This window comes from Hydractinia symbiolongicarpus, chromosome 6 (genome assembly GCF_029227915.1).
Source record: "Hydractinia symbiolongicarpus strain clone_291-10 chromosome 6, HSymV2.1, whole genome shotgun sequence".
Lineage (NCBI taxonomy): Eukaryota > Metazoa > Cnidaria > Hydrozoa > Anthoathecata > Hydractiniidae > Hydractinia > Hydractinia symbiolongicarpus.
The window spans coordinates 3,182,509-3,200,580 of NC_079880.1; the positions used below are offsets into that span (position 1 = coordinate 3,182,509).

Genomic DNA, 18,072 nt, shown 5'->3' on the forward strand with positions numbered 1-18,072 from the left:
TACTTTTGACTATACGGGCCGAGTCCGGCATTTAGGGAAATCGCAGGTTTTCGTTTGCCGGCGATTAAACTTCTTTTATTCAGCGTCTCATCAAAAATGAAAACATTTTTGAAAACTACAAGTCTCATGCGTTTTAGTGGTGAAAAAGTAATTTAAAAAATCGTTCGGGGAATGAGTTTACTCCCTGGGTACTTTCTTTGTATACTTTTGACTATACGGGCCAAGCCCGGGATTTACGGGAAATCGCGTGTTTTCGTTTGCCGGCGATTAAACTTCTTTTATTCAGCGTCTCATCAAAAATGAAAACATTTTTGAAAACTACAAGTCTCATGCGTTTTTGTGGTGAAAAAATAATTTAAAAAATCGTTCGGGAAATGAGTTTACTCCCTGGGTACTTTCTTTGTGTACTTTTGACTATACGGGCCGAGTCCGGGATTCACGGGAAATCGCGGATTTTCGTTTGCCGGCGATTAAACTTCTTTTCTTCAGCGTCCCATCAAATATGAAAATATTTTTGAAAACTACAAGTCTCATGCGTTTAGTGGTAAAAAAATAATATAAAAAATCGTTCGGGAAATGAGTTTACTCCCTGGGTACTTTCTTTGTATACTTTTGACTATACGGGCCAAGCAAGGGATTTACGGGAAATCGCGGGTTTTCGTTTGCCGGCGATTAAACTTCTTTTATTCAGCGTCTCATCAAAAATGAAAACATTTTTAAAAACTACAAGTCTTATGCGTTTTAGTGGTGAAAAATTAATTTAGAAAATCGTTCTGGAAATGAGTTTACTCACAGGGTACTTTCTTTGTATACTTTTGACTATACGTGCCAAGCCCGGGATTTACGGGAAATCGCGTGTTTTCGTTTGCCGGCGATTAAACTGCTTTTATTCAGCGTCTCATCAAAAAAGAAAACATTCTTGAAAACTACAAGTCTCATGCATTTTAGTGGTGAAAAAATAATTTAAAAAATCGTTCGGGAAATGAGTTTACTCCCTGGGTACTTTCTTTGTATACTTTTGACTATACGGGCCGAGTCCGGGATTTACGGGAAATCGCGGATTTTCGTTTGCCGGCGATTAAACTTCTTTTATTCAGCGTCCCATCAAATATGAAAATATTTTTGAAAACTACAAGTCTCATGCGTTTAGTGGTAAAAAAATAATATAAAAAATCGTTCGGGAAATGAGTTTACTCCCTGGGTACTTTCTTTGTATACTTTTGACTATACGGGCCGAGTCCGGGATTTACGGGAAATCGCGGGTTTTCGTTTGCCGGCGATTAAACTTCTTTTATTCAGCGTCTCATCAAAAATGAAAACATTTTTAAAAACTACAAGTCTTATGCGTTTTAGTGGTGAAAAAATAATTTAAAAAATCGTTTTGGAAATGAGTTTACTCCCTGGGTACTTTCTTTGTATACTTTTGACTATACGGGCCGAGTCCGGGATTTAGGGAAATCGCAGGTTTTCGTTTGCCGGCGATTAAACTGCTTTTATTCAGCGTCTCATCAAAAATGAAAACATTTTTGAAAACTACAAGTCTCATGCGCTTTAGTGGTGAAAAAATATTTGAAAAAATCGTTCGGGAAATGAGTTTACTCCCTGGGTACTTTCTTTGTATACTTTTGACTATACGGGCCGAGCCCAGGATTTACGGGAAATCGCAGGTTTTTGTTTGCCGGCGATTAAACTTCTTTTATTCAGCGTCTCATCAAAAATGAAAACATTTTTAAAAACTACAAGTCTCATGCGTTTTAGTGGTGAAAAAGTAATTTAAAAAAACTTTCGGGAAATGAGTTTACTCCCTGGGTACTTTCTTTGTATACTTTTGAATATACGGGCCAAGCCCGGGATTTACGGGAAATCGCGGGTTTTCGTTTGCCGGCGATTAAACTTCTTTTATTCAGCGTCTCATCAAAAATGAAAACATTTTTGAAAACTACAAGTCTCATGCGTTTTAGTGGTGAAAAAATAATTTAAAAAATCGTTCGGGAAATGAGTTTACTCCCTGGGTACTTTCTTTGTATACTTTTGACTATACGGGCCAAGCCGGGATTTACGGGAAATCACGGGTTTTCGTTTGCCGGCGATTAAACTTCTTTTATTCAGCGTCTCATCAAAAATGAAAACATTTTTAAAAACTACAAGTCTTATGCGTTTTAGTGGTGAAAAAATAATTTAAAAAATCGTTCTGGAAATGAGTTTACACACAGGGTACTTTCTTTGTATACATTCGACTATACGGGCCAAGCCCGGGATTTACGGGAAATCGCGGGTTTTCGTTTTCCGACGATTAAACCTCTTTCATTAAGCGTCTCATCAAAAATGAAAACATTTTTGAAAACTACAAGTCTCATGCGTTTTAGTGGTGAAAAAGTAATTTAAAAAATCGTTCGGGAAATGAGTTTACTCGCTGGGTACTTTCCTTGTATTCTTTTGACTATACGGGCCAAGCCCGGGATTTACGGGAAATCGCGGGTTTTCGTTTGCCGTCGATTAAACTTCTTTTTTTCAGCGTCTCATCAAAAATGAAAACATTTTTGAAAACTACAAGTCTCATGCGTTTTAGTGGTGAAAAAAAAAATTAAAAAATCGTTCGGGAAGTGAGATTACTCCCTGGGTACTTTCTTTGTATACATTCGACTATACGGGCCAAGCCCCGGATTTACGGGAAAACGCGGGATTTCGTTTGCCGGCGATTAAACCTCTTTCATTAAGCGTCTCATCAAAAATGAAAACATTTTTGACAACTACAAGTCTCATGCGTTTTAGTGGTGAAAAAATAATTTAAAAAATCGTTCGGGAAATGAGTTTACTCCCTGGGTACTTTCTTTGTATACTTTTGACTATACGGGCCGAGTCCGGGATTTACGGGAAATCGCGGATTTTCGTTTGTCGGCGATTAAACTTCATTTATTCAGCGTCCCATCAAATATGAAAATATTTTTGAAAACTACAAGTCTCATGCGTTTTAGTGGTGAAAAAGTAATTTAAAAAATCGTTCGGGGAATGAGTTTACTCCCTGGGTACTTTCTTTGTATACTTTTGACTATACGGGCCAAGCCCGGGATTTACGGGAAATCGCGTGTTTTCGTTTGCCGGCGATTAAACTTCTTTTATTCAGCGTCTCATCAAAAATGAAAACATTTTTGAAAACTACAAGTCTCATGCGTTTTTGTGGTGAAAAAATAAATTAAAAAATCGTTCGGGAAATGAGTTTACTCCCTGGGTACTTTCTTTGTGTACTTTTGACTATACGGGCCGAGTCCGGGATTCACGGGAAATCGCGGATTTTCGTTTGCCGGCGATTAAACTTCTTTTCTTCAGCGTCCCATCAAATATGAAAATATTTTTGAAAACTACAAGTCTCATGCGTTTAGTGGTAAAAAAATAATATAAAAAATCGTTCAGGAAATGAGTTTACTCCCTGGGTACTTTCTTTGTATACTTTTGACTATACGGGCCAAGCAAGGGATTTACGGGAAATCGCGGGTTTTCGTTTGCCGGCGATTAAACTTCTTTTATTCAGCGTCTCATCAAAAATGAAAACATTTTTAAAAACTACAAGTCTTATGCGTTTTAGTGGTGAAAAAATAATTTAAAAAATCGTTGTGGAAATGTGTTTACTCCCTGGGTACTTTCTTCGTATACTTTTGACTATACGGGCCGAGTCCGGGATTTAGGGAAATCGCAGGTTTTCCTTTGCCGGCGATTAAACTGCTTTTATTCAGCGTCTCATCAAAAATGAAAACATTTTTGAAAACTACAAGTCTCATGCGTTTTAGTGGTGAAATAATAATTTAAAAAATCGTTTGGGAAATGAGTTTACTCCCTGGGTACTTTCTTTGTATACTTTTGACTATACGGGCCGAGTCCAGGATTTACGGGAAATCGCGGGTTTTCCTTTGCCGGCGATTAAACTTCTTTTATTCAGCGTCTCATCAAAAATGAAAACATTTTTAAAAACTACAAGTCTTATGCGTTTTAGTGGTGAAAAAATAATTTAAAAAATCGTTCTGAAAATGAGTTTACTCACAGGGTACTTTCTTTGTATACATTCGACTATACGGGCCAAGCCCCGGATTTACGGAAAATCGCGGGTTTTCGTTTTCCGGCGATTAAACCTATTTCATTAAGCGTCTTATCAAAAATGAAAACATTTTTGAAAACTACAAGTCTCATGCGTTTTAGTGGTGAAAAAAAATCTAAAAAATCGTTCGGGAAATGAGTTTACTCCCTGGGTACTTTCTTTGTGTAATTTTGACTATACGGGCCGAGTCCGGGATTCACGGGAAATCGCGGATTTTCGTTTGCCGGCGATTAAACTTCTTTTCTTCAGCGTCCCATCAAATATGAAAATATTTTTGAAAACTACAAGTCTCATGCGTTTAGTGGTAAAAAAATAATATAAAAAATCGTTCAGGAAATGAGTTTACTCCCTGGGTACTTTCTTTGTATACTTTTGACTATACGGGCCAAGCAAGGGATTTACGGGAAATCGCGGGTTTTCGTTTGCCGGCGATTAAACTTCTTTTATTCAGCGTCTCATCAAAAATGAAAACATTTTTAAAAACTACAAGTCTTATGCGTTTTAGTGGTGAAAAAATAATTTAAAAAATCGTTCTGGAAATGTGTTTACTCCCTGGGTACTTTCTTCGTATACTTTTGACTATACGGGCCGAGTCCGGGATTTAGGGAAATCGCAGGTTTTCCTTTGCCGGCGATTAAACTGCTTTTATTCAGCGTCTCATCAAAAATGAAAACATTTTTGAAAACTACAAGTCTCATGCGTTTTAGTGGTGAAATAATAATTTAAAAAATCGTTTGGGAAATGAGTTTACTCCCTGGGTGCTTTCTTTGTATACTTTTGACTATACGGGCCGAGTCCAGGATTTACGGGAAATCGCGGGTTTTCCTTTGCCGGCGATTAAACTTCTTTTATTCAGCGTCTCATCAAAAATGAAAACATTTTTAAAAACTACAAGTCTTATGCGTTTTAGTGGTGAAAAAATAATTTAAAAAATCGTTCTGAAAATGAGTTTACTCACAGGGTACTTTCTTTGTATACATTCGACTATACGGGCCAAGCCCCGGATTTACGGAAAATCGCGGGTTTTCGTTTTCCGGCGATTAAACCTATTTCATTAAGCGTCTTATCAAAAATGAAAACATTTTTGAAAACTACAAGTCTCATGCGTTTTAGTGGTGAAAAAAAATTTAAAAAATCGTTCGGGAAATGAGTTTACTCCCTGGGTACTTTCTTTGTATACATTCGACTATACGGGCAAGCCCCGGATTTACAGGAAAACGCGGGATTTCGTTTGCCTGCGATTAAACTGCTTTTATTCAGCGTCTCATCAAAAATGAAAACATTTTTGAAAACTACAAGTCTCATGCGTTTTAGTGGTGAAAAAGTAATTTAAAAAATCGTTCGGGAAATGAGTTTACTCCCTGGGTACTTTCTTTGTATACATTCGACTATACGGGCCGAGTCCAGGATTTACGGGAAATCGCAGGTTTTCGTTTGCCGGCAATTAAACTTCTTTTATTCAGCGTCTCATCAAAAATGAAAACATTTTTAAAAACTACAAGTCTCATGCGTTTTAGTGGTGAAAAAGTAATTTAAAAAATCGTTCGGGGAATGAGTTTACTCCCTGGGTACTTTCTTTGTATACTTTTGACTATACGGCCAAGCCCGGGATTTACGGGAAATCGCGGGTTTTCGTTTGCCGGCGATTAAACTTCTTTTATTCAGCGTCTCATCAAAAATGAAAACATTTTTGAAAACTACAAGTCTCATGCGTTTTAGTGGTGAAAAAGTAATTTAAAAAATCGTTCGGGAAATGAGTTTACTCGCTGGGTACTTTCTTTGTATACTTTTGACTATACGGGCCAAGCCCGGGATTTACGGGAAATCGCGGGTTTTCGTTCGCCGGCGATTAAACTTCTTTTTTTCAGCGTCTCATCAAAAATGAAAACATTTTTGAAAACTACAAGTCTCATGCGTTTTAGTGGTGAAAAAAAAAATTAAAAAATCGTTCGGGAAGTGAGATAACTCCCTGGGTACTTTCTTTGTATACATTCGACTATACGGGCCAAGCCCCGGATTTACGGGAAAACGCGGGATTTCGTTTGCCGGCGATTAAACCTCTTTCATTAGGCGTCTCATCAAAAATGAAAACATTTTTGACAACTACAAGTCTCATGCGTTTTAGTGGTGAAAAAATAATTTAAAAAATCGTTCGGGAAATGAGTTTACTCCCTGGGTACTTTCTTTGTATACTTTTGACTATACGGGCCGAGTCCGGGATTTACGGGAAATCGCGGATTTTCGTTTGCCGGCGATTAAACTTCATTTATTCAGCGTCCCATCAAATATGAAAATATTTTTGAAAACTACAAGTCTCATGCGTTTAGTGGTAAAAAAATAATATAAAAAATCGTTCGGGAAATGAGTTTACTCCCTGGGTACTTTCTTTGTATACTTTTGACTATACGGGCCAAGCCCGGGATTTACGGGAAATCGCGGGTTTTCGTTTGCCAGCGATTAAACTTCTGTTATTCAGCGTCTCCTTAAAAATGAAAACATTTTTAAAAACTACAAGTCTTATGCGTTTTAGTGGTGAAAAAAAAATATTAAAAAATCGTTCTGGAAATGAGTTTACTCCCTGGGTACTTTCTTTGTATACTTTTGACTATACGGGCCGAGTCCGGCATTTAGGGAAATCGCAGGTTTTCGTTTGCCGGCGATTAAACTTCTTTTATTCAGCGTCTCATCAAAAATGAAAACATTTTTGAAAACTACAAGTCTCATGCGTTTTAGTGGTGAAAAAGTAATTTAAAAAATCGTTCGGGGAATGAGTTTACTCCCTGGGTACTTTCTTTGTATACTTTTGACTATACGGGCCAAGCCCGGGATTTACGGGAAATCGCGTGTTTTCGTTTGCCGGCGATTAAACTTCTTTTATTCAGCGTCTCATCAAAAATGAAAACATTTTTGAAAACTACAAGTCTCATGCGTTTTTGTGGTGAAAAAATAATTTAAAAAATCGTTCGGGAAATGAGTTTACTCCCTGGGTACTTTCTTTGTGTACTTTTGACTATACGGGCCGAGTCCGGGATTCACGGGAAATCGCGGATTTTCGTTTGCCGGCGATTAAACTTCTTTTCTTCAGCGTCCCATCAAATATGAAAATATTTTTGAAAACTACAAGTCTCATGCGTTTAGTGGTAAAAAAATAATATAAAAAATCGTTCGGGAAATGAGTTTACTCCCTGGGTACTTTCTTTGTATACTTTTGACTATACGGGCCAAGCAAGGGATTTACGGGAAATCGCGGGTTTTCGTTTGCCGGCGATTAAACTTCTTTTATTCAGCGTCTCATCAAAAATGAAAACATTTTTAAAAACTACAAGTCTTATGCGTTTTAGTGGTGAAAAAATAATTTAAAAAATCGTTCTGGAAATGTGTTTACTCCCTGGGTACTTTCTTCGTATACTTTTGACTATACGAGCCGAGTCCGGGATTTAGGGAAATCGCAGGTTTTCCTTTGCCGGCGATTAAACTGCTTTTATTCAGCGTCTCATCAAAAATGAAAACATTTTTGAAAACTACAAGTCTCATGCGTTTTAGTGGTGAAATAATAATTTAAAAAATCGTTTGGGAAATGAGTTTACTTCCTGGGTACTTTCTTTGTATACTTTTGACTATACGGGCCGAGTCCAGGATTTACGGGAAATAGCGGGTTTTCCTTTGCCAGCGATTAAACTTCTTTTATTCAGCGTCTCATCAAAAATGAAAACATTTTTAAAAACTACAAGTCTTATGCGTTTTAGTGGTGAAAAAATAATTTAAAAAATCGTTCTGAAAATGAGTTTACTCACAGGGTACTTTCTTTGTATACATTCGACTATACGGGCCAAGCCCCGGATTTACGGAAAATCGCGGGTTTTCGTTTTCCAGCGATTAAACCTATTTCATTAAGCGTCTTATCAAAAATGAAAACATTTTTGAAAACTACAAGTCTCATGCGTTTTAGTGGTGAAAAAAAATTTAAAAAATCGTTCGGGAAATGAGTTTACTCCCTGGGTACTTTCTTTGTATACATTCGACTATACGGGCCAAGCCCCGGATTTACAGGAAAACGCGGGATTTCGTTTGCCTGCGATTAAACTGCTTTTATTCAGCGTCTCATCAAAAATGAAAACATTTTTGAAAACTGCAAGTCTCATGCGTTTTAGTGGTGAAAATGTAATTTAAAAAATCGTTCGGGAAATGAGTTTACTCCCTGGGTACTTTCTTTGTATACTTTTGACTATACGGGCCAAGCCCGGGATTTACGGAAAATCGCGGGTTTTCGTTTGCCGGCGATTAAACTTCTTTTATTCAGCGTCTCATCAAAAATGAAAACATTTTTGAAAACTACAAGTCTCATGCGTTTTAGTGATGAAAAAAAATAATTAAAAAATCGTTCGGGAAATGAGTTTACTCCCTGGGTACTTTCTTTGTGTACTTTTGACTATACGGGCCAAGCCCGGGATTTACGGGAAATCGCGGGTTTTCGTTTGCCGGCGATTAAACTTCTTTTCTTCAGCGTCCCATCAAATATGAAAATATTTTTGAAAACTACAAGTCTCATGCGTTTAGTGGTAAAAAAATAATATAAAAAATCGTTCGGGAAATGAGTTTACTCCCTGGGTACTTTCTTTGTATACTTTTGACTATACGGGCCAAGCAAGGGATTTACGGGAAATCGCGGGTTTTCGTTTGCCGGCGATTAAACTTCTTTTATTCAGCGTCTCATCAAAAATGAAAACATTTTTAAAAACTACAAGTCTCATGCGTTTTAGTGGTGAAATAATAATTTAAAAAATCGTTTGGGAAATGAGTTTACTCCCTGGGTACTTTCTTTGTATACTTTTGACTATACGGGCCGAGTCCAGGATTTACGGGAAATCGCGGGTTTTCCTTTGCCGGCGATTAAACTTCTTTTATTCAGCGTCTCATCAAAAATGAAAACATTTTTAAAAACTACAAGTCTTATGCGTTTTAGTGGTGAAAAAATAATTTAAAAAATCGTTCTGAAAATGAGTTTACTCACAGGGTACTTTCTTTGTATACATTCGACTATACGGGCCAAGCCCCGGATTTACGGGAAATCGCGGGTTTTCGTTTTCCGGCGATTAAACCTATTTCATTAAGCGTCTTATCAAAAATGAAAACATTTTTGAAAACTACAAGTCTCATGCGTTTTAGTGGTGAAAAAAAATTTAAAAAATCGTTCGGGAAATGAGTTTACTCCCTGGGTACTTTCTTTGTATACATTCGACTATACGGGCCAAGCCCCGGATTTACGGGAAAACGCGGGATTTCGTTTGCCTGCGATTAAACTGCTTTTATTCAGCGTCTCATCAAAAATGAAAACATTTTTGAAAACTGCAAGTCTCATGCGTTTTAGTGGTGAAAATGTAATTTAAAAAATCGTTCGGGAAATGAGTTTACTCCCTGGGTACTTTCTTTGTATACTTTTGACTATACGGGCCAAGCCCGGGATTTACGGAAAATCGCGGGTTTTCGTTTGCCGGCGATTAAACTTCTTTTATTCAGCGTCTCATCAAAAATGAAAACATTTTTGAAAACTACAAGTCTCATGCGTTTTAGTGATGAAAAAAAAAAATTAAAAAATCGTTCGGGAAATGAGTTTACTCCCTGGGTACTTTCTTTGTATACTTTTGACTATACGGGCCAAGCCCGGGATTTACGGGAAATCGCGGGTTTTCGTTTGCCGGCGATTAAACTTCTTTTATTCAGCGTCTCATCAAAAATGAAAACATTTTTGAAAACTACAAGTCTTATGCGTTTTAGTGGTGAAAAAATAATTTCAAAAATCGTTCTGAAAATGAGTTTACTCACAGGGTACTTTCTTTGTATACATTCGACTATACGGGCCAAGCCCCGGATTTACGGGAAATCGCGGGTTTTCGTTTTCCGGCGATTAAACCTATTTCATTAAGCGTCTCATCAAAAATGAAAACATTTTTGAAAACTACAAGTCTCATGCGTTTTAGTGGTGAAAAAAATTTTAAAAAATCGTTCGGGAAATGAGTTTACTCCCTGGGTACTTTCTTTGTATACATTCGACTATACGGGCCAAGCCCCGGATTTACGGGAAAACGCGGGATTTCGTTTGCCGGCGATTAAACTGCTTTTATTCAGCGTCTCATCAAAAATGAAAACATTTTTGAAAACTACAAGTCTCATGCGTTTTAGTGGTGAAAATGTAATTTAAAAAATCGTTCGGGAAATGAGTTTACTCCCTGGGTACTTTCTTTGTACACTTTTGACTATACGGGCCAAGCCCGGGATTTACGGGAAATCGCGGGTTTTCGTTTGCCGGCGATTAAACTTCTTTTATTCAGCGTCTCATCAAAAATGAAAACATTTTTGAAAACTACAAGTCTCATGCGTTTTAGTGATGAAAAAAAAAAATTAAAAAATCGTTCGGGAAATGAGATTACTCCCTGGGTACTTTCTTTGTATACATTCGACTTTCCAGAACGATTTTTTAAATTACTTTTTCACCACTAAAACGCATGAGACTTGTAGTTTTCATTTTTGATGAGACGCTGAATAAAAGCAGTTTAATCGCCGGCAAACGAAATCCCGCGTTTGCCCGTAAATCCGGGGCTTGGCCCGTATAGTCGAATGTATACAAAGAACGTACCCAGGGAGTAAACTCATTTCCCGAACGATTTTTTAATTTTTTTTTTCATCACTAAAACGCATGAGACTTGTAGTTTTCAAAAATGTTTTCATTTTTGATGAGACGCTGAATAAAAGAAGTTTAATCGCCGGCAAACGAAACCCGCGATTTCCGGTAAATCCCGGGCTTGGCCCGTGTAGTCAAAAGTATACAAAGAAAGTACCCAGGGAATAAACTCATTTCCCGAACGATTTTTTAAATTACTTTTTCGCCACTAAAACGCATGAGACTTGCAGTTTTTAAAAATGTTTTCATTTTTGATAAGACGCTGAATAAAAGCAGTTTAATCACCGGCAAACGAAATCCCGCGATTTCCCGTAAATCCGGGGCTTGGTCCGTATAGCCGAATGTATACAAAGAAAGTACCCAGGGAGGAAATTCATTTCCCGAACGATTTTTTAAATTTTTTTTTCACCACTAAAACGCATGAGACTTGTAGTTTTCAAAAATGTTTTCATTCTTGATGAGACGCTTAATGAAAGAGGTTTAATCGCTGGAAAACGAAAACCTGCGATTTCCCGTAAATCCCGGGCTTGGCCCGTATAGTCGAATGTATACAAAGAAAGTACCCTGTGAGTAAACTCATTTCCAGAACGATTTTTTAAATGATTTTTTCACCACTAAAACGCATGAGACTTGCAGTTTTTAAAAATGTTTTCATTTTTGATAAGACGCTGAATAAAAGCAGTTTAATCACCGGCAAACGAAATCCCGCGATTTCCCGTAAATCCGGGGCTTGGTCCGTATAGCCGAATGTATACAAAGAAAGTACCCAGGGAGTAAATTCATTTCCCGAACGATTTTTTAAATTTTTTTTTCACCACTAAAACGCATGAGACTTGTAGTTTTTAAAAATGTTTTTATTTTTGATGAGACGCTGAATAAAAGACGTTTAATCGCCGGCAAACGAAAACCCGCGATTTCCCGTAAATCCCGGCTTGGCCCGTATAGTCAAAAGTATACAAAGAAAGTACCCAGGGAGTAAACTCATTTCCCGAACGATTTTTTAAATTATTTTTTCACCACTAAAACGCATGAGACTTGTAGTTTTCAAAAATGTTTTCATTTTTGATGAGACGCTTAATGAAAGAGGTTTAATCGCCGGAAAACGAAAACCCGCGATTTCCCGTAAATCCCGGGCTTGGCCCGTATAGTCGAATGTATACAAAGAAAGTACCCTGCACGGTAGTTCACGGGCGGACATTCAGTCTGCGCATGCGCTAATTTTGTTTACATTTTTAAAAAAAATCAAAATGGCGACCAGTCGCGTGTTTGTTATGTTTTTTCACGCCTTATTGAATTTGATCAATAAGCAAATTAAATTCACGTGAAGAATTGCTGACTCAGGTTTTTGAGCACGCCGTGGAACATTCTTTTGAAGAAACGTGAGCGAGAAGGTCGAATGTCTTGAGAAAGATAGATTCTCAGGTCGAAAAATGTGCAATCAAATTTCGCGAAATTTTCAATTCCTGGATTAAATAGCTTAAAATCAAACCTCGGCCGGTTATGTCGGCATTCAACTGGGTTTTGCTGGGCAGTTAAAAGGCTAAGGGAACCAATGTAAGTTACCTTGATTGATGGCCACTTTTTTTGTTAAGTCTATGAATAGTCAAAGTTGAGCATTTATAAAGACGTCATTTTGTACCTGTGTTCAGGTATTTACACTGCACTATACTGGGTTCTTACTGGTGGTATATGTTTTTATCTAAATAACAACTATAGCTAGCTAAAGGTTGAAAAGCTGGATAAAGGCTTTAGGATGTTCTTATATAGCTATCTGCACTGCACTGTTACTACATCTCGTCAAATTTGTAGCCGAGTAGCTATCCTATTACATTTTTACATCTGCACTCTGGCAATTTTTACTCTATGAAAACTTTAATAATTATAAACTAGTAGCTAGGTATCTGCTATCTAATACGTCTGATATCCAACAAATAATTTATTCCTGGACAATTTTCCTTCTTTTAATCACGGGCCTTATTCCCTGTACTTCAGGATGGATGCGCAAGTGATGTTCCTTCATCATTGAAAGTAACCTTTTGCTGTCTGGCTTCATCATGCAATAGGTACGTCGAAGATTGTTGAACTCAGCATGAATACTTTCGCCACCCTGCTCGCTATATAGGCCAAGCCCAACACCCCACTTCTCAATAAACCCAACAACATGTTTTTCCAGCAAGTGAAGTTTTGGAGTCACAGGTGCTTTTGGAAATTTTGTCCGGAAGTACAACATCAAATCCTTTATAGCTTTATCTAATTAGTATGAAACACAAAAATAGTCAATTAAATTTCAGAAAATTAGGAAATTTTTAGCAGACAGCATACTTCAAAATACAGGATTTATCAACGCTAATTAATTAATTTAGTTATTAATTACCTAAGGACGATAACTTTTCTTTGTTGAATTCTTGACAGGAATTCATTGCGTTGTGGCACATACTATATTTATAGAATAACAACTTGTATTTGGCTGATAATTCCACAGCTCCTTTGTGAATGTTTGTGCCTGCAAGGCCAGGTACATTGTATACCATGAGGGGTATTGCATTACACAATTCTATTATGTTACCAACCTAATAAAAATAATATATTTTTTTTGGCAAAATATTTTTGAAAAGTTGCTTTTTGTGCAGAAATATTGTAAGTTACCTTGAGCATTTTGTGTACATGGTTACCAATAAACGACTGACCATGGTATGCTTGCCTCTCCACATTTAACCTTTTCAAGGTTTCGTCAAGCTTTTTTACCAGCATTCCATCCCCCTTTTCAAGTTTAAAGGAGCCATTTTCCAGAGCATCAATCTCCTTTAACTATCAAGAAAAGTAACTGTTGTTGATTATATAACATATAAAAAATTTAAAGAAAATAACAATATTTTTATGTACTATGTAAAATCCAAATTGTGCTATCCCTACAAACTTTAGTGTTGCTCACCCTTTCTGCAATTCTGTTATTAAGATACTTTAACCTTGGTTCATATATCATTCTAATCTCAGTCTCGTTGTCTGGGTCTTTGATAATTGCAGTTTCAATTGCATCATGTACCAGGCCAATTTTCTCCTCACAATCCTCACAAACATATTTTAAATTTTCTATCTTTTGTCTAGTCTCAACCAGTCTGTCTATATCACCTGTATCTTTTATTTGTTCAGATGCAGCTATTCTAATGTCCAACAAATGACATTCATCTTCCAACATTCTGAAAAATTTTAGGTATGTCCCCAGGGAAATATGAAGCACTGGAATGGCAACCTAAGGTATACATGCAATTTTTTGTTTGTATGGTTTGGTATCTACAAACATAATCTGTTTCAAGTACTTATCAGTAAATACTTACTTGGTCAATAGGAATGTTGAACATAACATCATCTATCACATTGTTAAAGTTTTTTGCATTTTTTATGTTTCCCCCACTGTCTCTAAACCTTTTAAGGTCATATGCCAAGGATTCTAGTGTCCTTTGTTCAAATTGCCCTAAAACATAAAGTCATTCTCAGTTTTATGAATTACTAATAATCCATCAGGTTAGAAAATATTATGCATTCTTCACAGCTATACTAATGACACTACATAGTCATCATTTTTACCTTGATCCTTAACAGGCTTTTGTATATCTTCCTTTGTAATTGTACAAAATAAACAGCAATGTCGTCCTGTTGATTAAAATTATATTATTATTTTAAAAATATCAAGTGGCCTGTGGATAAATACATGGGTTCGTATTTTGCCAGGTTTTACAGTTTTTAAAAAAAAACAATGTATGGGAAAATTTTTTTAATTTTTGCAAGACCTTGTCAATATGAAATTTGGGACATTTTCTCTTACATTGCTTTCTCCTATAAATGTACCTGATGCTCCTGTAATTCCATATGCTGTACAGAGAAAAGCGTAATCTCCAAAAAAAAATACACGTATATTTCTTCCCCTAAAAGGAAATTAATCTTGTGAAAACAAAACATACACTTACCTACACCTTTTATAATAATGTATAAATTGTAGATGAGGCTAATTTCAGCCTCAAATGTTCTTATTCAGTGTTCTATGTTTAGGATTGGAACAAATTATATGAAAACGTAATCTCATTGAAAAAAAGCATATATACACATGATCTTAGCATTGGACCAAATCTCAACCTAACTATTTGATTTGTTAACCTCTATTTATTTTTAACTACATTTTTTGCCTATTTGTCACTGCCACTTTTACTATAAAATACATAAAATAAATGTATATGACATACTGCCATGTTGCTTTTTGAAGAATATCAACTTGTGCCTTGAATTTTAATAATGCAACTTTCAGGTTTGTTGAAGAATCTTTAGCCTCAAAAGCACTGAAAACAACAGTATTGTCTTTACTGTTTGGTTTTGTGACATTACATGGTTGATAAGACATTTTAAAAGAGCCACCACCATGGTCACCTCCTATCTTTAGATGGATTTCATCTTTAAAAGCTTGTCTCTCTAGCAGCATGGAATTTCTAAATTGTAACAATTAATAACTTCGTATTATACAACCAGGTAATTGTTGTTGCTGTTGTTGTTTATGTGCACAGTCAGAATGCATTTAATGTTTTTTGTAAGAAAAACTCACTCAGCCAGTTTGTCCATATGTTCATAAAAGTGTGTTGGCAAATCATCAACATAACACCAAGGAGCGGGTTGGATTACATATACCCCTTTCTGGTCCTTAGACTCGAAGCGGAATGGGGCAACTTCAACTTTTAAGTTTTCACCGTACCAATTTTTTGCAACTTGCCTTTGCCTGGCTTGTGAAGCTGGTTGTATGTTGAAAGTCTTCAACCACCTGAAATAATAATTTATTTTCTCAACTATTTTTGAAAAAATTTTAGGAACAGATGAAGCATGGAGTTTGTATTACCTGGCCATTGTTTTCATCTTCTCCCAGGGCACACCCATATCTGCTTTTAAAGCAACCATTGCTTCAGAAGTTATTGTTGCAGAAGATAATTGTGCTTCCTTCAAAATTGTCTCCCGTTCTGCCTGAGGAAAGCGCTTTACCAAGGCAGAAGTCTGCCCTAACAAGGAAAATTTTGTCGATCCAGCTGCCGTGAAGATTTGGTCGTGAAGGAATTTTGTTCTTCTTCTCAAGTGACGGCGACTAACATTTTCTTTAATTCCTTTTGGAGTAGATGTCAAGACTAATGGCTGAAAATAATTATTCTCATAGATAAATATTGGTATACATAACATAGCTTTTTATAAATGTTTTATTAGAATAATAAGAATATTAGAGTGAGATTTACGTTAAAAACGTTTTTATTTAGATCAATTTTATTCCCACCTCTATGAAATACTCTTTTTGTGTAAATCAGTCTAATATTCTTACGAAGCATATTTATGTGTTGTTGTTTATGGAGGTGATTAAATCCGATTCAAAAACCTAATTTTATTAAAAAAATAAGTAGTAATCAGACTTAGTCACATCCGTATGTAAGCCTTTCCATAAATACATACCCTGGATCCACCTGTCTTGAATTCAATGCTTTTAATTGGATTTCTGGAATTGGCAATTTTATGCTGAATAACTTGCACAGCCACATCTTCAATCTCCCTTGGTATTGAATTGTCCAAATTAAAAGTCTTTTCAAAAAGGGGTGTTAGGGTTGTTTTCGGAAAACAAGATCTTTGATGTTCTAACAATGCCGCTTTTGATTTAAGTGGAAACAGTTTACCACAATGCTTATCACATGCGACTCGGAGGCATTTAAGCATTTCCACGTGATGTTTCGAAAAACGAATTGTTCCCACCAATGATTCACTGCCGCAAGTGGGGCATTTTGCTTCCTCTTCAGTTTTCCCTTCAAAATGTTTGACAAGGCATGAAAGGCAGTATGCATGCTGACAGGATAGTAAAACAGGCCGAGAAAGTAGGTTGTGACACATGGGGCACAAACACAAGTTTAAGTGTGCATTGTGTTCCGGCTTAACTGCACCGAGGTCGTAAGCAGGTTCGTTTTCAGGGGTCATGCTTAAAAATTCTTCAAAGTCTTTTCTCCTCCACAGTTTTTTACCAGCTTTTGGTCTGCCTGATTTTGCTTTGGGTATGGGTTTACCCCCCTTTCTAGAGCTCCCCTCCTTGCACACTCGACAGTTATCGGAATGGGGTATCCAGGATATATGCTCGTGCTTTGTTGTTGTAGAGCGATCTCGAATGTTTTTTATACGTGCATAACATTTTGAGCAAATTTTTGTTGGGTGAACTTCGGCGGAATCTTTCTCCACATTAAGGAATAGGAATCGGTTAAGGTCGTTGATCCTATCGCTCACGTTATAATTGCATTTCCTTTTGCCAAGGTATTCACCACAAACTCTACAAAGCTTTGCTAAGTGCTGAACGTGCTGTTGCATATTGGCAGCCATCTTTGTAAACAAAAGTGTTGTTAATGCGAGCTAGGCCTAAGGAATTCGCTGGATAAGTAGTAGGTGTAGGAAATCGTATGTAACTTTCTCAAAAAAAGTGGCCATCAGTTAAGATTTTCAGGTCTCGTAGATTATTTCCTAATCTACTTCAGGCATAAATTTCAACACCGTGCTAACCGGCCAGCAGAAGATATAGGCCTTGAACAGTTGTTATTTTTCCAGTCAAAGTGGAGAAGAAAATGTACGTGTTTTTTGATAAATTTTTTAATGTTTTTGTTTTAAAGAGGATCAGAATTTGTCATGTATTCCAAAATGCAAAATAGAAAGTGACAAATTTCTGCAAATTTGAATATTTAAATCAAGTTTTGTTGCTACCTTTATTTTAGCTAGGTAAAAAACTGAAATTTTTGTTCTTGGAAGTTTGCGCATGCGTACTCTGAATGTCCGCTCTTTTAGTCGGGCTGAATGAACGTGCCTGTGAGAAAACTCATTTCCAGAACGATTTTTTTAATTATTTTTTCACCACTAAAACGCATAAGACTTGTAATTTTTAAAAATGTTTTCATTTTTGATGAGACGCTGAATAAAAGCAGTTTAATCGCCGACAAACGAAATTCCGCAATTTACCGTAAATCCCGGACTCGGCCCGTATAGTCAAAAGTATACAAAGAAAGTACCCAGGGAGTAAACTCATTTCCCGAACGATTTTTTAAATTATTTTTTCACCACTAAAACGCATGAGACTTGTAGTTGTCAAAAATGTTTTCATTTTTGTTGAGACGCTTAATGAAAGAGGTTTAATCACCGGCAAACGAAATCCGGCGTTTTCCCGTAAATCCGGGGCTTGGCCCGTATAGTCGAATGTATACAAAGAAAGTACCCAGGGAGTAAACTCATTTCCCGAACGATTTTTTAAATTTTT

General features: G+C 36.6%; 1 protein-coding gene across 1 annotated transcript; it reads right to left on the reverse strand.

The window, feature by feature from the left end:
• Positions 1–15,263: 15,263 nt before the first annotated feature.
• LOC130647381 (V(D)J recombination-activating protein 1-like) lies at positions 15,264–17,150 on the reverse strand. Its single transcript, XM_057453220.1, has 3 exons — positions 16,245–17,150; positions 15,649–15,935; positions 15,264–15,573 (listed from the first exon to the last, which is right to left on the reverse strand). The coding sequence occupies exons 1-3, from the start codon at positions 17,148–17,150 to the stop codon at positions 15,357–15,359; spliced, it is 1,410 nt and encodes a 469-aa protein (XP_057309203.1). The 3' UTR covers positions 15,264–15,356.
• Between the last annotated feature and the right edge of the window lie 922 nt (positions 17,151–18,072).